Below are 25570 nucleotides of genomic sequence, written 5' to 3' on the forward strand. Positions count from 1 at the left end.
AAAATGTTCACGCTTTTTAGATAGAAATAGCGCGAATCGCAATTCAATTTTTTAACTGATACATTTCGTTGAATATTTAGTGGTTTTGTTGTCGTTAACCGAATCAAGTTGCACACATGTTAAAATATATTGACATATGTCGAAGTAATCTGATGTGTGTTATTGAGAATTTGTCAAGTGTTGTCGAAGTAACCTGGGAGAGACATTTCGTCAAAAAAACACTGGTGGGCACAAAAATGACATGTACCAAACATTCGAAGAATCATCTGAAGACCTTCACATATACATTTCTCAGATTCAGGTAGCCCTGAGACCACCTTGGTCTCAATGTGCATCCGTCACTGATCGCGACAACCATTATCGATAAGTAAAAATGCCAAACTAGAGGTGTAATGTGCGTAATTATATAGTTAACACAATAAATACATAAGAAGTCAAGAATCGAAATAATTTCAGTACTCGTGTGTTAATAAATCATAGTGACTCTAAAAACTGTAAAAGATAAGAGAGCATAACAAGATAGAAGTGCACTGTGTGTGATTATAAAGTGATAATAAATGCGGTTAAAGTTATGAATCGAAAATGCGTTATGTGTTAGTAAACCTTCGAGACGTCAAGAATCAGAATAATTTTAATACTCATTTCAGGTTAGTAAACATGTCCTTAACTATAAGTGTAATTTGTGTAATAGTACAATAAACGCAGGAAAATTTAAGAATCAGCGTGATTGTAGTATTTGCATTAATAAACGGGAAATTTGGAACAGTAATCATATTTTAGATCTTAAATAGAATTATAGCCACCATTTTAATTTTATGATAATTCTAACCAAAACTTGATGAAAAAGTATTAATATACCTTTAATATTAGGGTTTTTCATAACAAGAACAAAACCTCCTTAAACTCTCGCAACCTTTTGGTTTCTCTGCCTTTTCAAATTGTCCAAGAAACAATGGTATAGTTGGTCGATTGTAGCTTCCATTTCCTAAATCAACTTTTTGATATTTCATATCATGGTTTTAGTCAAAACTTTAATGATTTTCATGTTCCAATGCAAGGTGAATATATTATGAATCCTTTGACAAATCAACAACTTTAATGATTCAGTTTCTGATTAATTTTTATGTTTAGTTTACTGGGTTATCTTCAATTTTCACGTTCTCTGATTACATTTGAATATCTATATCTACTCTCTCTCTCTCTCTCTCTATATATATATATATATTGATAAAAAAAATTAAAAATAAATAAAAAATAAAAAAAGTGTAGGAAATGGAGGGGTTCGAGATTAGGGGTACTGGGTAGTATTCAAGAGGCTACCTCTTTTATGCTTCAAGATCTCAACTAATTGTTGTTTTTTCATGGTTAAGAACAATGGGGAATTTTTTGTCATTAAGGCTATATTAGTACTTTTACATTAAGTTTTAGTTAGAAATATCATAAAACTAAAATGATGGCTATACTTCTATATGGGATCTAAAATATGGTTACTTTTTCAAATTTCCCTTAATAAACCCATATGAAATCCATAATACATAATTACTCATTCCATGTAAGTAAACATCTCGTAATTAGAGGTAATGTTTGTTGTGTAGAAGCAATGGTTTTACAATGAACTTGGTATGTAATTTGTGCAACTTGTGAAAGAACCATGCATTGATGCAAGAGTGGATTAGAAGCTGAAACCAACAAGAATCCAATAAGAAAAGCAAAAGGCTAAAATACTAGACACTTCATTTCTACAGAAAATCTTCAACCGATCATCCAACAATTGTCTGTCCCAATATACAAAATCACACGGTACCTGGAGTTGCATCCAAATCTAACTAATCTCACACCCCTGTTTTTTCTATTTCTCCCCGAACTTCTTCACAAAATGCGGACACAACCAAACTTCTTCATAATCTCGACACAGGCGTGGCAAACGCAGACATCAAAGGGGTTTCTCACCAGGGAGATAAGAAGGGGAGCCGCCTTCGACCTGGTTCTTTTTTCTATTAAACATGCCGCTGAGAGTAGGCAAGAGTGTTTTCTTCGAAATTGATGTCTTATCTTTGTCCAACTTCTGGGCAACAACAGTTTTCGTCTCAGGGTTCTGCTTTTGAACCCTGTAATGGTGTGGGGATGATTCCACTGATGTCTCTGTTTCTGCCAATATCCGCGATGCAGCATCAGCGGCTTTCTTCTGCTCCCTTTCTCGCCACCTTCGGAGCTCTCCTTCCACTGCCTTTTTGGCGGCTTCAGCCATTTCTGCCCTCTTTTTGGCCTCCTCAGTTGCAGACTTCATATCCTCGATTTCCTTCTGGGTTGCCTCTATCCTCTTCAAGGCCTCATTTTCACTAGCCTTCACAGCTTCCACCTGAGCCATGGCAGCAGCCACCTTCATTTCTGCCAATGTATCAGACTCCTCAACCTTTCGGCTCAAAGACTCATACTCGTCCTTTGATATAGTGATCTTGGCACCAGACTCGGATGTTGATGCCCTAGCAGCGTTAGTTCTCTCAGATAGGACTCTAATCTGTTCAAGGGCCCTTTCTTCTGCGGCTTTAGCGTCTTCGGCTTCTACCAAAGCAAGTCTCAGCTTCTTTTCTGCTTCCCTTACTGCAATTTTGGTGGTTTCTGCTTCCTTTTTCAACTCCTCTGCTTTTATCTTCATCTCTTCTGCTTCTCGTCTTGCATTTTCTGTTTCCGACGATAGCTGGTTTAGTGTAGCTATCATTTCATTCGAAGCACCTCTTGCTTTAGATTCTTCTGCTAGGCAGGCTTCAAGCTCATACTTAGTTTTCCGCAGTTTAACATGTAAATTCCCAGCAAGCGATTCTGTTTCTGCTTCCTTCTCCTTCAGTTCAGCATGTTCTTTCCTCACATTCTCAAGTTCCACCTTGAGGGCTTCAACTAAGTTTCTGAGGCTGCTTTCTTCTTCGGCTACTTTATTCAGTGATTCCTTAGCATCATCGAGCTCCAAAGTGACAGTTCTGACAGAATCTAAATCCGAAGCCTTTGCATTCTCCATTTGCTTTTGCAATGCTCCAACTTCATTCAACGTTTCAGAAAGCTGTGCTTCAAGATTTCTGGAAAGTTCTGGATCAAATTCTTTTTTCAGAGAGAGCAATTTCTTTGCTGACTCTTCCAATGAAGCTTTATAGGACTGCCTCAAAACATCCTTCTCAGCAAATATCTCTGCTTGCTCCTGCTGGGCTTCCATAGAGGCGAGCTTCACTTGCCCAATTGATTCTTGTACTGCTGAAATTTCCTTAGATAGCTCATTTACCTTCTCCGCGTTGGCTTTGGCTGCATCTTCAGCTTCGGCTGCCTGCTTGATGGCAGCAGCTTTCGATTCCAAAGATGCATCACAGTCCTGACGAATTTTCTGTAACTCTTGCTTTGCAGCATTAAGTTCAGTAATCACACTCAAATACTGTGTTCTTGCAGATTCCAAGTCTTCTTTCCAAGCACCATCAGTTCCCCCAAGGTTGCCAGAGTTTGCTTCTTCAAGTTGCTTTGCCTGACTTTTTGCAGCTTCGGTCGCCTTTATTGCAAATTCCTTACTTTCAGTGAGGGATTTCACCTTTTTTGACAAATCCTCAAGAATTGCCTTGGATTTTTCAAGCTCCACAAGTGCTTGGGCTTTAGTAGTTTCAGCATTCTTCAGTTGTTCCTTCAACTTGTTCAGTTCTTTCTGGGCCAGGTGAAGTTGTGTCTCATTGACTAGTATCCTCTGCATTGAAACAACAAAAATTATCGACATCACATCAAAATGCATTTGGATGGTAGAAGAGCATGCGTTAATGAAACATTATAATCTAAAAATGATTAAGAGTTTCAATTAATCTAGAGACTGAATGGAGGAAAAGAAAAAATGCGGGCGACACTAAATCATTCACATCCATAGTTATGAATATACAACTTCCTTCAAAGAGTGGCTTCCAAACTAAATAACTTCTCATGATAGGTGGACATAGTGTGAGTTATCGATATTCGGAAGGGTAACTTCCTGCAAGAGTATCCTATGTGAAGCTTTTCAAACAATATACATACAACATCTATGTGCTTGCTAAACTCAAAGGTAAAGGAATTAGATATACCTCTGATGAATGAGCTTTTGCCTTCTTAATTGCAGGTTTCTCCCCAGAGAATGCACCTTCACCAAACATCGAAACGGCATCTTTAACAGATTGGAAAGGTGCCCTGGTGTCGATCTCTCCCACCTCCACTTTAGGACTAGGAGAACTTGTAGCACTATTTGCAACCATACTGCTCAACTATTTTGTTATACTTCGACTGCTTGCTGAAAATGATAAATATACTTTAAAAAAATTATACTAGAGGAAGGAGAAAGAAGGATAGCAGAAAGCTGACAACCCCACATCTCTCCACAGCTGATCATGAAACTCAACCAAATGCTCATTAGATTTCATACAAACAGTACATGTAAGAAATACAGCCTCATGAAACATAGTAATACAAGAAACGACCAACGACTGGAAACTACATTCACGCTACAAAAGTTCAAAGGAACCTTCAACCTAAGGCAGGATATTGTCAAGGGATGTCAACGTTTGATACTAAATATACCGTGCAGCATTGAAATTTTTAATTTTATCAATTTTGAGGCCCTTTCAAACCTCATGCAGCGAAGTAATGCTTCAGGAGACAACAGGAAAGTTGCAACATATCTGTTTAACACACGGCCTTCATCACGACAACCGTAAGAAATATGAGTCAATCCAACAAAAGCCTCTCCATAGGACATATTCACATGCAAGAAAGGGGAACGAAAGGATGAGAATCTCGTTCTTTCATACCCATTTAAACTGAGATTGCTCTTCTTCAGAATACACCCAGTTCCACCTAAAAGTCCCACCACTTCTCGTCACCTAATAATTAACAAATTCCTACAACATTAATCTCCTAAGGTTTCAAGAGCACATTCCCACCACCTAATGTTCTGTCAGATATAGAGGACTTGCAAAAAGTAAATGATGGCATAGCAAATTTAGCCAACGTTAAAAATCCACCAACGCGAAGTTATAAGATGGTCCACACTATGGCCAAAACACGAATTTAATTTCAGAAAAAGGCCACAAATTTCACATGGACACACCAACTTTGTCGTTTCATTAACGGCATTGGATTGACACACGATTACAGGTAACTGAATGGGGCGATTTCAATTCAATTCTCACACCATGAATCAATTTTCATTAACCAGTTCCAATTTGAAATTTTATACCGGAAAGTTCAAGCTCCGTAATACAGTCTAAAAGGCCTCAGCAACGATGCTTCGCCGCAACTAGTTCAAAGATTCACAACCAAATTTATAAACATTCACACATTCATGAGACATCATTACATTACTTGAATTCCCCAAGAATATGGGCCCATGTAATCATCAACTCACACTTTTAACAACGAAACAGTCCTTACAAAATTCAAGTCTCGGAAATAAAATAAAAAACAAATTCAAAACAATTAAAAATTCCAACTTTTCTTTACAATTCTTCAGTAAAAGATCAAACCATCATGCCATCAGACAAATTTGGAAAAAAAAGGAACAAAATTTAAGCTCCAAAATATGTGACAGTTACTTACCCAGAAGCCCTAATCAAAGCCCCAAAAATCTACGCAGCACAAAACCTAGAAATCACCAGAGTCTGAAACCATCGCGCTACTGGATCATCCACACACCGGCGAACTCCGACCACCTTCCCCGATCTTCATCTCCTTCCGAAGCCAAAACCCTTTTAAATTCTCGACCCGAGAACCAAAACCCACCAAGAAATCTCAGGCTTGCGCGAGAATTCTCGAGAATATTCAAACTTTCTCGGCAAAGGTGGTGTTTTCCTGGAAAATAAAAACAGAGAAAAAAGGGGAAAAAGAACCAATCTTTGGGTTAGAAATAGAATCGGCTTTTGTTTTCTTGGACGATAAAAGCGGATAGAGAGAGAGTCTATAGTGTTTTAGAGAGAGAAAGTAGAGAGAGAGGTTTGAGAATTCGAAAGCTGGTTGGAGACAAATATTATATCAGCAGGTTAGTCTGCGAAAGAGAGAGAGAGAGAAGTATCCCGTGGGATATCTCTTGTCCTTGACTGTCTTTTTAGTTTTTTAATGCAGAAATCAATTGTACTTGTAAGACGGTTTTACCCTTGTGTTTTTGAAAGAAATGGTCAGCTCGTTGAATGTACAATGCTCTGAAGCAACCAGTCAGCAAGTGTAGGGGCAAGTGAGGGTGAAGACGTGGCACCGTCCATAGGAGAAGGAGATGGGTTTGGTTGGATTGAGAATGGAATAGCTTTGCCTTTTAGTTTTTTGTTTGTTTGTTTCTCTCTCTATCTCTAAACTTTATCTGCTAAAATGTTACACCAATGCGTCATATGACAAATGTATTTATAATTTAATGCTCTCTCATGTCATGTTTCTATTTTTTCCATGTGATGATGTGTGTTTGGGGGGTGGGGTGGTGTGTGTTTGGATAATGGTTATGTTTGCTTACCTAAAAATGGACAATCAACATGCAAGTTGATCATCCAAAGTTCAATCATCTAATGAATATTTTCCAAGTATAAATGATTCATCTAAGAAATGATCCATCATAATTTTTGAATTAGAATTCCATCCAAATAGTGACAATGAACTCTGCCTCAAATCACCATCACGAACACGAATCTTAAACATACATTAAGAGGAATCAAATAAAAACAAAAATTAGACATACATTAAGAGGAATCAAATAAAAACAAAAATCCAAAAATTAAGGACTAATCTTACATGATCTCAAATCACCTTTGATTGGTGGTGATTTGGAGCCATATTGTGCCCAGATTCGATTGAAAATTCATGGAAAAAGTTGGAGTAAATTGCGAATAGAGAAATTCGCCATAGACTAATTGAGTCGCGAGAAAGAGAAAAGAAAGAGAATTTGATATTTCAATTTCCTAAAATGTATAATTGCCACGAAAAAGAAATGAGATGTCCCCATTTCCAATAAAGCAGGGACAAAATCATCAAAACATTGTTAGTGAACAGTTTTTTGAGCTGACTTTTAGTATATGTCTAATTTGTTTTCTCTGATTTTCTATTTACTTCTTGGTGGGGAAACACATACATAGATCAAATTATAACTGCGTCAATAAAAAACGTGTAGAGTATAACTTGTAGCTCAAATAATTGACAACATTTATTTTCGCACTTAAAGTTAGTCGTTTCTGTACTCAAGGTTATCCGTTATCCAAACCGATTATGTCCAATGCATTGGAGGTGGCCTATCTAACTCATGGGACATGAACTACGTCAAGCCATCGGCTTAGTCCATGCTCCACATTTAGTTTGGTACTCTTGAAACCCAATTAAAGTGACAATGCAGAACAAGCTTGAAGCTAAGCTCCATGTTATCTCAAATAAAAGGCATGATCTCCTCACCTAGAAGTCTGTCTTTGGCCGACGCCTCCACACTTTTGCATGATCTCCTTACCGGGAAAGTTGAGTCCATTTTCGTGTATGCTAGTATATTATCAACATCTCTTCACAATACCATAAAGTAGGTCTAAGTAAAAGACGAAATGGTAATCTTCATAGTGCAGCCATAAATGTGCACTACAAGATGAAGATTAGAACTTCATTGCATAAGGCAGAGTACACTGCGTTTGTTAAACTAGGAAAATAGAGATTTGAACTTTAGTGTAGATGAATGAACACATTGCGTTAGTTAATTTGGACAAACCGAAAGTCTACAAGAACCCCCAATATTATATTTTTCCCAAAATATCAAAGACAAATATAAGAAAGAAAGCTTCTAGCAAATGCAAAAAGCAAACCCTTCACCCAAAAAAAAACCTCATTCCACCAAATCTCCATTCTCTTTGAAAAACTACTTTTCATCCCCAATTTTATTTTTTTTTATTTTTTATCATCTACTTTTTATCCCTAAATGTTGGATTTGAGAGGGTCTTGAAATAGAGAAATTGGACCTTTCCCTCCTGCTTTTTTGTTGGTGTGAGAAAGAAATTTGGACTCAAAGTGGCAAAGTCCATATCTTCTATCCATGCCCAACTCCAAATTTGGAATTCAACCAAAGTTCAATCACCTAATAAATATTTTCCAAGCATAAATGGTTTGGAATTCATCCATATAGTAACAATTTGTTTTCTCTTTTTTTTTGTTTAATTTTTAATGGGAAAACCAGATATATAGATCAAATTATAATTACGTCAATAGAAAAAAATGTAACTTAAATATTTAAAAGCATTTATTCAGCACTAAAAGTCACTCGTTTCGCACACGAGGATCATTCGCTTCCGCACTCGAGGTCCTCCGACCCATTATGGCCAATACATTGGAGGTGGTCTATCTAACGCATTGGAGAGCTGAGAAATTTAGAGAAGCCCAAGTCCAACTTCTTGCCCAACCCCAACTAGACAGTTCTTTCTCACACAAGATTGACACGTGGCCCAAAACTCATGCTTGTTGACACATCATCACATCCATGCATGGCTCGTGACACTAGGCGACAAAAACTCAGGCCCTTGGCATGTACCAAACTATTATTCCTATCAACCCAAAAGAAAGAAAACCCTAAAATCCTAATACATTTCAAAAAAAGAAACTTTAACAAAAAGCTTCATATACTATTTATTTTAACAAAAAATCACATTTTTACACTAAAAAATCAATCTTGGTATTATTCATTTTACCTTTAATTTTATCTTTATAGTTAAAATTCAAAAATTTTAAACTTTTTTCATTAGTTTTCTTCTCCAAAAAAAAAAGGGCAACCACCAAAGAAGCAAACCATCCGCAAAACCAAGGCACAGAACGAGCAAAGAAGCCAGAGACAGCAGAAGAGAGTGAGAGAAGGATCAACACAAAGCCTGCAACTGAATATTTACAATCCCACCATGGATATGGTGTTTCATCTGGCCAAAGAGACCATTTAGTCGACTGTAATGCTGATGACGGGTCGTGTGATGTAGCAGATCACACATATCGTGGTATGAAGCAACAAGCAGACCACTTCAGATGTACCGAGTGAACCGAGTGAGGGAGAAAGAGGAACGATGTTTGGACCGCCACAGACATCATAATTTGATACGTATGTTTGAAGAGAACGTGGGTGTATGTATGTCTTTCCCCAACTATGGAGGATAGAAACAGTTTGGGTTTGTTATTGCTTTATTATGTTCTTATGGTTGAGCAAGTAAAATACATACATTCTTGTTCATCAATTACTTTTATATAAACTTGAAATAAGTAACACGAACACAACTCGATTAACATTCAAATTTAAACAACAAACAATAATTAAAATTTGAAATTTAGTTATAAAATTATGTGAGTATAACATATTTATCTGTGATATAAATTTATAAGGACATAATATTAGTGCACTATAACTTCATATTCAGAAAAGGAAAGAAGTTATAAGGCAAAATGGATTCCACTTTCAACTCCTCACCCAGTCATAGGTCAGGTTTGCACACGCTAGTTTTTAGCTAGGGTTAGGGTGGTTCCTACTATCAATAGATATGGAGAAAATCTTCCATTCCGGATGGGGTTTGTGCGTCACGGGTGTGGTCTCAACGTCAGAGGGATTATGTGGTGGTGGTGAGTTAGAGGGATGGAGTATGTGGGTTTTATTGTGTTTGCATGCGGCCGCACGGGCACGTGGTCCGAATGACGGACACCAGAATTTCTCATAGATATGGGAATGCATAGAACAAAAAGTCGTCTGCTCGAGTTTCCAAAGTTGGTTCGATCCCTAACTCGACTAGCGTGTCTTCATTAGTTTTTAATATATGAAGTTGATGCCGTGTATACAAACAGAAAGCTGTGCGTCATAACTTTTAAGATTGGTGTACGTGGTCCTTGATTCCACACTATCACTATGCACGTAGTGCGATTTCGCATAAAAGCGATGACTTCTATGTTGTTTCTTGTGACCTTTTCGGCCTTTGTAATTGTAGGATGTGACTTATTAAGTTCACAGACAATGGGGCTCGACTTAATTAGATTTAATTGGTTCTGTCCATACTTGAATCATTTGTGGCCAAGAGTGTAATTTACATTGACGGTTTATTTATTATTTCATGATTTGTAATCGGAATCCAAATGAGGAGTTAGATCGATTTCTTGTATTGATGAATGATAGAGGAATCAAAACAAAGGTGGAATGAACCTACACCAAATAAGAATTCAAACTCCTCATGAGGAATTAGAGTTTATGGGAAACAGTGATGATGGTGAGTGGAGGTGGTGGCATCACCACTCAGATGTTACAGCGACAGTAATGATGGTGATGATGATAAGTGGTGTAGTAGTGGTGGTGATGATGGTGGGTGGCAGTGACGGACGATGCTGATAGTAGCTAGAAACAATGATGATACGATGAGTAATTTCAAAAAGAACGATCCTTAATTACTAACTCATTGAACCTCGTTTTATTGCTATCGAGTACCTTACTCTTGTAGCATTTCAAATATCCAACAAAAGCCAAAGACAATATTTGAGAATTTTCAGTTACTAACTACTGAACCATTACACAGTTTTAAAGTTGTTGCTACTGTATATTAGACTCATGGTGGAATTAATAGTTATTTCTTATCAGAGAAACAAGTCTTTTTATATTGCACAGTTAGAAGAGTGTCCTCCACAAATTGGGGCAAAAACCACGAGCTAGTGATCCGGTGGTAAATGATAGATTGCGAGACTTCCTTCAAACTAAAAACTGGAGGTCTTGGGTTCGAAATCCGCTGCTGGTGTGGAAGCCATACTTGTGGCTGGAGGAAAGCTGAAATGCCTCTGTGAGTCTTCCCAGCCCCGAGAAGGGGTGGATATATAATCGTGACTTGCCACCAGTTGTCTTTCTTAAAAAAAAAAAAAAACAAATTGGGGCAAAAATACACCAATCTTTTTTAATACAACAATAGTGACATTGAGATTAGACTTTTTCTTGAAAAAAAAAAACAAACAAAAGATGGACCAGCTGGTGATTTTGTAATGACAATCCACACTAAGATTAGACTAAACCACCATTTTTATCGAATTTATTATGTATAATGATCGAACTTAAAATTTTTCACTCATAAAGAAAAATATTTATATTCAATCAAGTATTTTGCACCCCGAAACTAAAAGTCCGACTCTACCCCTTCTCGCACCATTAGACAATCTCCCTACAAATAGAGGTAGGGGTGGGTTATGTACAATTACTGTGCCAAAACCCCCGTACCAATTGCCTTACCAAATTTTTAGTTTGGTAAAATTACCACCATGCCAAACTTTCGATATATAAAGTTTCGATATGCCAAACAGTTTGGTAGGGATGATAATGGTAATTGTCACTTTGTTTTGGGCAACTTTTTTGGGCCAAAATATGATTTTTTTTCTTTCACCAACCCAATTCAAGGGCAAGACCTTTTTTGTACCTTTACCTCATATATTGTAGCCTCAATTCATCTACCATTCATCATTTTCAACTCAGACACATAATAAGTCAAATAATGCATCAAGATTCATGATGGAAATTAAGGTTACAATTTAAATAGAAGTTACAAACCAAATCAAGTAGAAGTTAAGTTTACAATCCAATAGAAGTTAAAATTTCAAACCAAATGAAAATTGGAAGTGGATCTATACTTCAAAAAATAAAAATTCATTAATCAATTCTTTAAGCTTGAGTTGTAGAAGCATTTGAAGGAGGCATTGCATTTTGGTTCGGTACAATACCATGCAATTATTGATTGACACAAAATCGGTGTGGTACGGTTGACAAAAAAAGTCCACCCCTAAATAGAGGTGTCAAACCGGACGACCCGACCATTTAAAGTTGGTCCACGTACATTTTGACCATGCTTGGGCTGTCACACATAATAAATGAATGGTGTTTTGGCCGACACACTTAATAAAATACTAAGCCTAATCCAGCCCATAAGATATGGATCGTGCCGGGCTGGCCCTGCGTGGTCACTAAACGGGTTGACTTCGTTAACAAATTTTAGTTATTTTAAAGTTAAAAAAAAAAACTTATTTGAATATGTTATTAAGCTTAACATCAAGTCTCACTAACTTTCTTTTGTCAGATAGTCTTACTAACCTTATAATGTATGTATGTAATTAAAAAAATAAAAAATAAGCTAGATTATACGTAATAGGTTAGGACTGTGGGCCATGCTAGTCCCATGACAAGTCTAATTGGCCGCAGCACGACCAGTTGGCCATTAGGCCTAAAATCTTAGACCTGCCCCACCTTACTTTTTATAAATCGTGTCATGTAGTGTCTTATTAAATGAACTTGGACCACACCATCCCTTATTTAAATAGACTTGACACGTCTATCTACATCTAAGTAACAAGTGATTTTTTTAAAACGAAAATTAATAAAAAAAAGTTTGAAAATTTTGAATTTTAATGATAAGGACAAAATAAAAGGTAAAGTGAATAGTATCAGGATTGATTTTTTAGTGTAAAAATATGATTTTTCGTTAAAGTAAACAGTACTGTGAATTTTTCGTTAAAACTCCCTTCTTCAAATTCACGACGGTGAACTTCAATTTGAGCCTATCAAGGGCAAGATATTTTTTGAATAAAGAACAAATGAAAATGAAACGGTTGAATTTTGAATTTTGACCATGATAACGACTCCGAGGGATGAGAAGGCAGAAGACAAAACCAAAAATTGATTTTCTAAGTGCTTGATTACAATCGTTTTGTTGCTTAAAGACTGTTTGGTACGTCAGCATTATTTTACTTTAAATATATATATATATTATACATATATGTATAAACAAATGAACCAACTCTCTTCATCCAACCAGAGAGAGTGAAGAAACAGAGAGATGGGCAAGCAGGAGAGTGGTGGAGAAGGAGAAGAGAGTAGTCTTCCGTTGTTTGAGAGCACAAGTGCAAGGTTTAGGGGTATATATAGAGTATTTGCGTCAACAATATTGGTGGGTATATGTTTGATATGGGTGTATAGAGTAACAAACATCCCACAACCAGGAGAGGCAGGAAGATGGGCTTGGATTGGCATGCTCATAGCTGAGTTCTGGTTTAGCCTGTACTGGATTATAACTCAGTCTGTCCGATGGGACGTTACCTATCGTCGACCTTTCAAGGACAGGCTTTCTCACAGGTTTGCTACCCCTCCATCTTAAGTTCATACAGTTAATAGTATACAGTTGGTTTAAGAACAGATAAATAATCTTCGCACACATCTTTCTCTTTTTGCGCACTTTTGCTTAGTTCGGTCAATCACCTGGTTTTTCTTTGATTTATATGATTCAAATGTTATAAATAAATGGGTCCTTAACGAAATATGGTGTGTTTTAGTGAAAAAAGTAAAATGTGATTTTTCGTAAAAAATGAACATTAATGAAAGATTTTGTTAAAACTTCCTCAAGAAAGGATAGTGATTTCTAGGCTCATGTTTTCTCCTGCTGCAACTGCAGTTCTCTTGTTTCTCTACCTTTGATTCTCCTTTGAATAATTAAATCAAATAAAAAATAAAAACGTAAAACATATGAGAGTGCAGTTATGATTTTCTAACCAATAAAGATTATATTTCTTTGAATATTTTGCAGATATGAGGACAAGTTACCAGGTGTTGACATTTTTATATGCACTGCAGACCCCAAAATGGAGCCACCAACTTTGGTGGTCAACACTTTGTTATCAGTCCTGGCCTACAATTATCCAACTGTGAAATTGAATGTTTATGTTTCTGATGATGGCGGTTCGGAGTTCACTTTCTACGCGCTCTTAGAGGCCGCCAGTTTCGCTAAGTACTGGACTCCCTTCTGTAAAAAATTCAACATTGAGCCAAGGTCTCCACAGGCCTACTTTGCCCTGCACTCTGATGTGCATGACGTAAAGTATGGTCAGGAATGGTTGGAAATCAAGGTAAAAAAATGCCGAGTGGAGCTATAGGGTTCGTTGGGTGACAATTTCGTTTTCAGTTTTCTTTGTTTTAGATAGGACATCCATGTAACGTACTGACTGACTCACACTTATATGTTTTCAAAGAAACTTTACGAAGATATGAAGAATCGGATTGAATCTGCTGTTGAAACGGGCAAGATTCCAGAAGAAACAAAGATGCAACACAAAGGGTTCTCAGAATGGAACCTCAAAGTATCAAAGAATGATCATCAGCCAATTGTGCAAGTATGCAATTCTTTGAATGAACTGATCTTTGCCCATTACTTTTTGTCACTCTTTTTTGTTTGATTGCTCTGTCCCTTTCGTTTCTTTTGAAGATTATAACTGATGGAAGAGACACGAACGCCATGGATAATGATGGATGCCGGTTGGCAACAATGGTGTATGTGTCACGAGAAAAAAGACCCCAACAGCCTCACCACTTCAAAGCAGGAGCTGTGAATGCACTGGTTAGCTTTAGCTTCCTTACATCCAAGTTCCAACTACATTGCTCCTACTAATTTTAATTTGTATCTGCGCATAACTTGTGTATATTTTACCCTCATATGTTCTCAGTTGACTTGTACTGATGAGAATTTCGCTGCATGAGAAATTGTGCACAACCATGAATTTCATGGAGATTTAGATCCTAGCTCAGGAATCAGGATGAACATTACCAATGAGACCCTATCGATTACGACTACACGGAAGAAATCAATTGTAGACACTAATAATGGATCTTCTCGTTTTAGGCAAATTTGTGTTTGATTAAAAATCATTAGCTCTTCCAATATTAATTTTACTAAAGTTTTGTGTTATGCAAAATGCAAAAGGTTATTTTTTGTTGTTGTGCAGCTGAGAGTGTCATCAGAAATAAGCAAGGCACCCTTCATCCTCCTCCTGGATTGTGATATGTACGCAAACAACGCAGACTCAATACGAGAGGCATTATGCTTTTTCTTGGACGGCAAGTATGGCCACGAGATTGCTTTCGTGCAACATCCCCAAAACTACAGCAATCTCACCAAGGACGATATCTATGGAAGTGGATGTTTTGTAATTAATGCGGTGAGAGACACAGATTGTGGTTGTAGCTTTGCACTTTTAAATGATTAGTAAAGAAAGGTACATGGTTTTTGCTGGACTAACATGTTCTGGTTTGGGTTGTCATGCATAAAGGTTGAGCTTGCTGGGTTGGGTGGATATGGCGCGGCCTTGTTTTGTGGCACCGGATGTTTCCATCGAAGAGAATGTCTTTTCGGAAAGAAATATACCAAGGATTATAGGGGACAACGGAATACAGAGAGCCAAAATACTATTGACAGAAGTATCCAAGAGTTGGAGGAATCTGCAAAAGCTCTTGTCACTTGTAGCTATGAAAAGGGTACTAAATGGGGCAAAGAGGTCTCTGTCTCTCTCTCTCCCTCTTTCTCTTCATACTCATTCCCTATTTCCAAATACTAGACCCGAATATCACGATGAAATATATGTTGTTTTTAATGCAGATGGGACTGATATATGGATGCCCGGTTGAAGATATAGTTTCTGGCTTGGCGATCCAATGTAGGGGGTGGAAGTCAATCTATTACAATCCAGAGAGAAAAGGGTTTCTAGGTATTTCTCCAAATACTTTGGATTTAGCACTTATTCAGCAAAAAAGGTGGTGTGAGGGCTTGTTTCAGATATTTTTCTCCAAGTATTGCCCTTTCATATATGGGCATGGAAAGATAATGTTGGGTGCCCAAATGGGATATTGTCTCTACCTTTTGTGGGCACCACTTTCCTTCCCAACTATGTGTTATGTGACTGTTCCTCCACTTTACTTGCTCCATGGCATTCCCTTGTTCCCAAAGGTACCTCAATTTCACTCTTCTTGATATTAGAGGGATGGATTTCCTTTATGAGCTAGTTATTTATACAGAAAAATGATTTCCGCACAACTCTTTCCTCCTGCACAGCGTTGATTTTTGTCCCTGGTTTCTACTTTAATTTATTCAATCGAAAGACCATAAATAAATAGAAATTGCATGGGAGAAAAGGAGTGAGCGGAATACCACTTCCCTTTGTATGTTTTCTTTTATCAACAATTTTGTTGAGTATAAAATTTGAACTCAGTACCTCCTCCTACAAAGTGGAGACCGAGTGCTAGAAGACCAAATGGTCATTGGCAAGCTACTCATATGAAGGTCATTTAAATTAACTGATTGCTTCTAATTGATGTTTTCAGGTGTCAAGTCCATGGTTCCTAGCATTTGCTTATGTTTTTGTGGCCAAGAATGTTTACAGCATAATTGAGGCCCTCCAATGTGGTAGTTCACTCAAAGCATGGTGGAACTTACAAAGAATGTGGCTGATCCGAAGAATTACTTCCTACTTTTTTGCCTTCTTCGATACCATAAAGAGGCAATTGGGGCTATCCGAAACAGATTTTGCCCTCACTGATAAGGTGATGACAGAGGATGTGACAAAGAGGTATGAGCAGGAGGTCATGGAATTTGGAAGTCCAAGCATTATGTATACCGTCTTGGCAACATCAGCGTTGCTGAACTTATTAAGCTTAGTATGGGGAACAAGTAGGGTTGCCATGGATATAGATTCCGAAGCTTCAGAGCAGTTGATCAGTCAAGTTTTTCTTTGTGGCATATTGGTCATGATCAACTTACCGGTGTACCAGGCGCTCTTCTTCCGCAGCGATAAGGGTCATGTACCATCATCTGTCATCTTCAAGTCTGTTTTGTTGCTTACACTGGCATGCCTGATGCCTATTTACTAGGAAAGCTAGCTAGCTGAAAGATTAATGAACAGTCATTGTTTATGAACTAGTATTCTTCCTGAAACACCACATATTATAATTAGAAAGTCTATCAACAGGAGGCAATACTGCCACTGATGAGGTCGCATCGTACATGGTGTACTAGATATCCAGTAGAAAATAAGAATGCGGAATTAGACAAGCGTCCAATGTAGGAACATGCACATTAACATTTTGAGTGCAAAGATACATATCATGATGTGAATAAAATTTCCGCAATAAAAGAAAAATCGCAAGGCGATTAGCTACCCCGTTACAATAAGAAAAGAGTTTAGAGTCCAATTGGTAAAGGTGATATGAAATGGAGAAAGCTAGGGCCAAAGTTGCTGTTCAAACGACGTCTAAATTAGTTAGTTTAGGTCATATTGTTACTCAAGTCCAATGAGTGGTCATCTTTACAACGCACAACTCTATCCCTTCTTCCCGGCTGTTATCATTTTCTCCCATCTCTAGGCCTTCAAACTCCAGCTGATGTATTAGCGCTTTGCTTTATAAAAACGGGGCACTTTAGATGAATGCTTCACTTGCTGTTCTTCTGCTAACAGCTTCTCATACTTAGTGGCCTCAGTCACCAACTCTTGAAGCTCGTTAAACTATACATCATAGAACTTCTTCCTTAGGGTAGTCTCAAAGCCTTCTAGGCAATGGCTATGAGTTGAGCATGGTTGATTGGGAACTAGCATCTCATCCTGGTCTTCCTGAATCTCATCATAAAATCCTTTGTAGGCTCATGTTCATATTGCATTACTTCCACCAGATCATTAATGATCATTCCAGGTTCCACCCTATAGAACTGCTCATGAAAGGCCATCTTCATTTGCCCCCAGTTGGCAATGGAATTAAGGGGTAATATAGAGTACCATTGAGAAGCCAAGCCTACCAGTGAGTTTCCAAATAGTTTGTAGTCGGGGTTGTCCTTAAATGCCACACAACGATTTGAAAACTTGAAAAATGTGATATCTGGAAGACACAGTACAGTCTTCCTCACTAAAAGTTGGGAACACGGGCATCTTGAAATTGAGAGGGAAAATACTATGCTCATCAATGTACTCGCTTATGATATGTTATCCTAAATATCAGGCGAGTTTGTAGTTAAGCATTTTGTACTACCATCCTCCTTAATTCTGTCAGTTTATTCCTGAGTTGTTGTGATTAGCCATATTATTGTGTGGGGATAGGAAGTCCCCCACTTTGGGCTATGATTGATGCCCGAAAAAGCTTCTCTCTATAGGTCTGGCTGTCTCTATCTAGCTTTCCCTATTGTAACCATCTTTCGGTGTGGAGTACTCTAACTTGAACTTTCTTTGTAGCGTTCCTGTTAAGGAACACAACTTGTTAACTTTTCCTTTGGTCTCCAGAGAGATCTTCTCCATACTCTTCAATACTTGCACCATGGTGGCTTGTAGATCTTCATTAGTAACCTTTCCACCTGACTTCTCAGAAAAGGTCGGGCTCTCTATCATTCTGGGGCCGTGCAGTGAAGGAAAGTCTTATGGGTGATCTATCATGCCTACTTCTGTTGGAAAGAGGTTGCCCAAATTCCACCTTCCACCTAAAAGTTCGATCATTCCTTTGTCTTGGCATACAATATCACAAAATAAGTTCCATTGGGCATGCCAAAACTATGTTTGGGCTAGATTTGTCCCTCGCACAACTCCCTAGGGTCTTGCTTGTCGGGCAAGGTTTGTTGCTTGGTGTGCTGTAATATGAGTTTGCTATTAGTTTGAAAGGTGCCTTTGTGGGGCCTTTGTTAGGCCTTAAGGCTCACAATCAAAACTAACATGGATTTGAGCCTGCCACTGTTATCTTTGTATAACAGATTGTTATTTTTTGTTTATTAACTGGGTTGATTACTTGCGCACAAGTTACTTATACTTCTTGAGCTTACTGGATTTTTACAGATAAGTTAAATTTGTATAAAGTTCTTTTTCTTGCCTTGTAAACAAGGACTTTTACTCATAATATTGTAAGTCCAGATAAAGGGAGTTCAAGGCCCTTCCAACTATTTCTGTGATGACAGTTAACACTAAAGAAGTAAGGTTAATTAGTTTAACCAAATTAATCATAGATGAACATTGAATGACAATCAGTTGAAAATGATTTAAAACACAAAGGAAGATGCATTTAAACAGCAGATCCACTTTATGTAAGTACAAACAAAAAATAGTTGGGCAAGATTATAACCTTGTCAGGCAAGGTTCATCTTCTTGCGACCATTTCTCTTTTTATTTTACATGGGTTGTAATCTTTAGAGAATGAAAGGTAAAACGGGTTTACTAAAGGGATTCAATACTATAACGCTGGGGAAAAGTGGTAGAGCTTCTAAAACTTGATAAAAGATAGCTTTCTATGGTGAATCTATGACTAAAAGAACAGAGAATGGACAAACTAAAACATTCTAGTTTCTTGCTTTTATGAGAGCAAAGTTGAAAGTCTTTTGATTGATTGGTTGAGTGTCATTGTCTATGGTGTCCTTTTCCGCTTTTATAGATTTTTTAGCTCGACTGTCCAAGCCTTACGTTTTGGTGATGACCTCCGGAACATGGCGAGTTACCACTTATTTACCTAGCCATGCCCTTGAAAGGTACTTTTGCTGGGGGTGAGCTGCCCTTCTGAGTGTCATTTCAGTGCACTGACTACAATAACATTAAAAATTGAATATTCCAATAAGTGCTTTTTTGCCATTGGTGGAAGTCACATCACATGGATTAAATTGTCAACAATGTTAGGCTGTAGCTTACAAATATATGTAACCACATATGCCCTTATCTATTATTTAGGATATTGACCAAAAAAGAAAATCTATTATTTAGGATAGAAAGAGAGAGAGAGAGTGCTGAGCTGAGAGAGAGTCTGAACTAGATGGGAAATGAAGGGTACGTACCATTGTTCGAGACGAGGAGAGCAAAGGGAACAGTCCTGTATAGGGTTTTTGCAGCATCTATATTTGCAGGAATATGTTTGATTTGGGTTTATAGATTGAGTCACATACCAAAAGAAGGAGAAGATGGAAGGTTTGCTTGGATTGGACTTTTGGGTGCTGAGATATGGTTTGGTTTTTACTGGATCCTTACTCAAGCCACCCGATGGAACCGTGTGTATAGGCACACCTTCAAAGACAGGCTTTCTCAAAGGTATATCAATTACTTCATGTTAGTTTGTTATTTGTTATTCAACAACCGTGGTTCATAAAATGGATACTTTGGATGCGATCCTTAACTATTAATATTTTTTTGACTGAAATCTTGTATTTTTTTAGTTTTTGATCGAAGTCCCTGACATTAATGTAATCGTGTAAATTATTATATTTTAAAATTAAAAATTAAAAATTGAAAATTGTATATGTTTATATTAATGAGATTTTAAATATAACCCATAATTTACGGGATTAAAAATAATAAAATATAAATTATACTCTCTATTATATTGTGTGTGTGTGTGTGTGTCTCTCTCTCTATATATATATGGATACATTCATCAAAATTAACAAAAGAAATTATTGTACCAAAGCATGAATACATTCTTTGAAACACAGAAAAAAGAAGAAGATATTAGACTTAATAACATTAGTAAATTTCTTCGATTAAACTTGACATAGATACATTCTCAAATCAACGAAAAAAAAATGATGTACCTATATAACTTTAAAAATGGATTGATTTTTTTTTAATGGATTTTATATTAAAAATTTGGGTACTTTTTGTTTAAAAAATTTGTACATTTATATTAAAAAAATGATACATTTTACATATAACAAATTGATATATTTAAGAATGGGTACATTTAAGATTAAAAAAAGTTGAGAATATTTTTATAAAAAACTAATGGGTACAAACTTATTCTAATTTAATTAATTAATTTATTTTGGAAATGTTTGAATTGAAAATTAATTAGGAGTTTAATAGAGGTGTGAGTACTAAAACTCTAAATCAATTACTAATTTTTATTTAAAAAAATATGTAATAAACATGTAAATTCATTATCATATTAATGCTAGAGACTCTAATCAAAATTTGAAAACTAATAAGGTTTCAGTCAATAAACATTAGTAACTAGGGACCGAATACTAATTTTTCCTTCATAAAATTTGACCTGATGACATATTGGGGTTACATGAACAGATATGAAAATGAGTTGCCGGGAGTGGATGTATTTGTGTGCACAGCGGACCCAACCATAGAGCCGCCAATTATGGTGATTAACACGGTTCTGTCAGTGATGGCTTATGATTACCCGCCGGAGAAGCTGAGCGTCTATCTGTCCGATGATGGCGGGTCGGAACTTACATACTATGCTCTCTTGGAGGCCGCTGAATTTGCAAAGCATTGGATACCATATTGCATGAGGTACAAAGTGGAGCCAAGGTCACCGGCTGCTTATTTTGTCACAGTATCTGCTGATGCAATTGATCATCATCAGGCTAAAGATTTCTGGGTTATTAAGGTAACGCAAAGATTTTCTGTATTACATCAAATTCAGAATTTTTTATAATATTCGTGGCGGGTCAAAAAGCTAAGAAGAATCGTAATGATAAAGACTAAGTCCGTCAGTCAATCATGTTTATTTTCTGCTTTTCTCAAAAGGGCAAGCATTAGTTACGGGTTTTCTCACGTTTACTTCTTGTTTTCTCAAAAGGGGCAAGCATCATTGTGGGGTATCATTACGTGTAATGTTGAATGTTTTTAACCACTTACTGCAACGTTTCTTCTAAGTACTAGTTGTGAAGGCTAATTGAATATAAATTAGTAAGGTAATGTTAGAGAGACCAACTCTTTCAAGTATATTTTATAATTAGTATAGAAAACTGTTATTAGCATTTTAAAAATCTCATTCTATACTCCTTACAAGTGTATTTTACTATTTTTCTTTTTAATTATTGAAAATTTAGAATGCTAAATGAGATTTTTGGAATGTTAATAACAATTCCCTTTATATAACATGGTTGCTGATGATTGGATTATTAGGTAAATATTAATTAACGTGTTAATTTTCTATTTATGACACATCATATTATTGTCAATTTGACTAAAAAAAATATGATCTACTTACCACTGCTCAATTCGCAATATGCCTTTCTTTTAAACCAAAATATATCTTTTTTGTAAATTAGGATTTTTCCCCCCTCCCTAACATATCGCTTTATAAATAAATATATATATATATATATATATATATATATATATATATATATATATATCAGCTATGAGTATTTTGACAATTTTCGAGTCATTATTTTGGTCATTGACCACAAGGAAAATTTTTCATGTGTATTTGGAACATTTGCCTATGGGTATGATTGAGATAATAATGTTCAAATTTATACACATTTTTTTTTTAATTTATAAATTTTATTCACTAAATTATTTGTACGTGTGCATCTTAATATAAGTGAAGTTGGAAGTAGGCCTAAATTTGAAAAAATAAAACAAAGTGCAGCTGGCAATACAAAACGTGGTAAACAAATGTAAGTGCTTTGTATTTTCTTACTGTGTTTTGGCTCTTCTTTTTTAATATTGTTTATACATTTAAAAAGAGAATTACTATTGACATTTTAAAATTTTAATCGTGCACTCCTTATAAGAGCAATTACATCCTTCTTTAATGTAATAATTGTTGAGACAATTGGACAAAGGCAATTATTAACTTAGTGAATATAAATGTGGCTGATATCAGCTTGACGTCAGATAGACTCAGGCACACAGACAAGCTATCCCTGACCGATTACTTTGTCCATAATGGATGGGCCCACATGTAGCCGGACTTTTTTGGGCTGGCATGGAGAGGGGTTTTTGGGCTTTGGGGGATAAAATTATCCTATTCCATTGGCAATTGGGATGGGATAAAGTTGCTCTAAAAGTATTTGTTTTAAATATAAAAAATTTAGAGTATATAATTAAATTTTTTTAATGCTAATAACAATTTCTTATATATATCATCAAAACAGCACATGGAGGTGCACACTTTCAAAGTAAATATTAACGGTGAAAAAATAAGTTTGGGCAGTGCAGCCCAATATATATTGATTAGTTCACTGATAGTCTGATACCTGTTTTTCTGATATTTTTTTTTTTGCTACAGAAATTATACAAAGAAATGGAAAATCAAATCCAAAATGCAGTGAAGCTAGGCAGAATTTCTGAAGAAGTACGATCAAAATGCAAAGGCTTTTCTCAGTGGGATCCAAATTCATCTAGACGTGACCATGACACCATTCTTCGAGTATGAAACTAATTTGATATTCAAATAATCTCTTTTAAAGAAAAAAATGCAATTCAGGGTCATAGTAAACAACAACAGGGCCTTATCCCATTAAGTGGGGTCGCTGTATGAATCTTAGAACATTAATGCGCTCGATTTTGTAGTCTTGCGTTAACTTCAAGAACTCCATGTCTTTTATGTAGTAAAACATTGAAAAAAAAAAAGTTAAACTTTTCCACTGCTGTCTGATATTTGATGTGTAATAATTACACTCTTTTTCCAGATTCTTGTGAGAAACCCTAATTCAAGAGATGTTGAAGGGTGTGTATTGCCAACTTTAGTGTATTTAGCTCGGGAGAAAAGGCCTAAGCATCACCATAACTTCAAAGCTGGCGCTATGAATACTTTGGTAATTATAAACTTACATCTATTCGGTAATATTTTATTTTTACAAAAGAGACTAAAAGCGATAGGCATTCATGGCCAACCCTCGCAAAGCGGGAAGCTTTGTTGGCTTTAGGTCTCCCTTAGAGAGGTAAAAATGGTGCTTCCAAAACCCTCAAATATTAGAATGTTTGTTGATAATAATCATTCACTGTTTGTTATGTGATCCTTAACATTAATGCAGATTAGGGTATCTTCAAACATTAGCAATGGGCAGGTCATTCTTAATGTAGACTGCGACATGTATTCGAACAACTCCATGGCCATACGTGATGCGCTTTGTTTCTTCATGGATGAAGAAGAAGGCCAAGAGGTTGCCTTCGTACAGTTCCCACAGAATTTTGAAAATATGACTAAGAATGACTTGTATAGCAATTCTTTACGCGTAATCTACGAGGTGAGTAGATGTTAATGGAGTTACAAGACTGTAGAATTGAACTTATTTAATTGAAAAGTTTCATGTTAAGTTATTCTAATCTTTATAATTGACATGTTGGAGTGGGGATTAAAGGTGGAATTCCATGGCATGGATGGTTATGGCGGCACTATGTATGTCGGAACTGGATGCTTTCACAGAAGAGAGACTCTTTGCGGGAGAAAGTTTATCAAGGGATCCAAGTTTGATATGAAAAGGGAGATCAGTGGCCAAAAAGAAGAAAGTAGAATTCATGAATTAGAAGAAAATTCAAGAAGTCTTGCAAGCTGTACATTTGAAGAGAACACTCAATGGGGAAAAGAGGTCTCTCTCTTTCTTTCTCTCTCTCTCTCTCTCTCACACACACACACACACACACACGCACGCACGCACGCACGCAAACGCACGCACACACAACTGCACACTAATTGAGCTTGATGAATGTCTATAATTTGCAGATGGGATTGAAATATGGATGTCCGGTAGAAGATGTGATCACAGGGCTATCAATCCAATGCCATGGTTGGAAATCAGTGTATTGCAATCCCACAAGGAAAGCTTTCTTAGGAGTAGCCCCAACTACGCTAACTCAGACTCTTGTGCAGCATAAAAGATGGACAGAAGGCGATTTCCAGATTTTGTTCACTAAATACAGCCCTGCATGGTATGCACATGGAAAAATTAGCTTTGGTCTTCAACTTGGATATTGTTGCTTCTGCTTCTGGTGTTCGAATTCCTTGGCAACGTTATTTTATTCGATTGTCCCTTCCCTTTACCTCCTCAAAGGCATTTCCTTATTTCCACAGGTACTGTTTGTGTGTCAAAATATACATATTTTCTTTTGCAACTTATAATAAGGGTTTTGCTTTCTGGATTTAGGTCTCGAGCCCTTGGCTCATACCATTTGCATACGTGATAATTTCGAAGTACACTTGGAGTTTTGTTGAGTTTTTGGGGTGTGGTGGCACAATCTTAGGTTGGTGGAACGATCAACGAATTTGGCTTTACAAGAGAACAAGTTCCTACCTATTTGCCTTCATTGACACCATTTTAAACTCGCTTGGATATTCTGATACAGCATTCGTAATAACATCTAAGGTGGATGATGAAGATGTGTCAGAACGATACAAGAAAGAGGTTATGGAATTTGGAGATTCGTCGCCAATGTTTACCGTACTTGCAACACTAGCAATTCTCAATTTGTACTGCTTCCTTGGGTTTTTAAACAAAGCAATCTCTGGAGAAGGAATAGCAGAAGCTTATGAGAAAATGCCTTTGCAAATTCTTCTGTGTGGGGTTTTAGTTCTTCTCAACCTACCATTATACCAGGCCCTTTACCTAAGGAAGGACAAGGGAAAGCTGCCAAGCTCTGTAGCTTTTAAATCAATGGCATTTGCAGTATCTGCTTGTATCTGTTTCCAATATTTATATAAAAAAAAAAGTGCTATTAGAACCATTAGAAATTGTTATTACCCCTGATTGAGGGCCTATCATGAGGATTTCAGGGCTTAAGATGACTTCCTGAACTCTACCCTAATGAGATATTATGTGATTTTATTCCTATTTCAACCAAAGAAATGTGATTTTTCATTCTCTTTCTTGCTCCATGGCTTGCTCCATGCCATTTCCCTATGCTATTCTGAAAATTATGAGTTTGGTACCATAGTATTACAATATGTTCATATAAAAGACTACGCGGTGTGCAATCCCGGGAATACCAAGTTAATCATCTATCTTAAACTCATTAGAAATATTAAGCTACTATCAAATCATTAAGTAGGCCGTCTACT

General features: G+C 36.7%; 3 protein-coding genes across 4 annotated transcripts; 2 read left to right on the top strand and 1 right to left on the bottom strand.

Annotated features, from left to right (window-relative positions):
- Positions 1-1713: 1713 nt before the first annotated feature.
- Positions 1714-6129, bottom strand: LOC137715088 (weak chloroplast movement under blue light protein (DUF827)). The gene is made up of 3 exons (XM_068454309.2): positions 5593-6129; positions 4086-4288; positions 1714-3718 (listed from the first exon to the last, which is right to left on the bottom strand). Exons 2-3 carry the CDS (start codon positions 4251-4253, stop codon positions 1934-1936), a joined length of 1953 nt encoding a protein of 650 aa, XP_068310410.2. The 5' UTR covers positions 4254-4288; positions 5593-6129; the 3' UTR covers positions 1714-1933.
- Positions 6130-12764: 6635 nt separating this feature from the next.
- Positions 12765-16865, top strand: LOC137715760 (cellulose synthase-like protein E6). Its single transcript, XM_068455105.2, has 8 exons — positions 12765-13126; positions 13575-13893; positions 14017-14157; positions 14250-14381; positions 14767-14979; positions 15091-15315; positions 15417-15764; positions 16139-16865. Exons 1-8 carry the CDS (start codon positions 12831-12833, stop codon positions 16682-16684), a joined length of 2220 nt encoding a protein of 739 aa, XP_068311206.2. The 5' UTR covers positions 12765-12830; the 3' UTR covers positions 16685-16865.
- Positions 16866-19494: 2629 nt separating this feature from the next.
- On the top strand, positions 19495-25378 carry LOC137715727 (cellulose synthase-like protein E1). 2 transcript variants are annotated; one of them, XM_068455069.2, is made up of 9 exons: positions 19498-19857; positions 20845-21166; positions 22802-22942; positions 23205-23330; positions 23550-23762; positions 23877-24104; positions 24239-24586; positions 24660-24756; positions 24859-25378. In XM_068455069.2, the coding sequence occupies exons 1-9, from the start codon at positions 19586-19588 to the stop codon at positions 25257-25259; spliced, it is 2148 nt and encodes a 715-aa protein (XP_068311170.2). In that variant the 5' UTR covers positions 19498-19585; the 3' UTR covers positions 25260-25378. The 2 variants fall into 2 exon arrangements, with proteins under 2 accessions (XP_068311169.2, XP_068311170.2); XM_068455068.2 differs by having other exon boundaries at positions 19495-19857; positions 24660-25378.
- The last annotated feature ends 192 nt before the right edge of the window (positions 25379-25570 follow it).

The sequence above is a fragment of the Pyrus communis genome, chromosome 3 (genome assembly GCF_041283825.1).
Source record: "Pyrus communis isolate YQ-2024b chromosome 3, ASM4128382v1, whole genome shotgun sequence".
NCBI classification, from domain to species: domain Eukaryota; kingdom Viridiplantae; phylum Streptophyta; class Magnoliopsida; order Rosales; family Rosaceae; genus Pyrus; species Pyrus communis.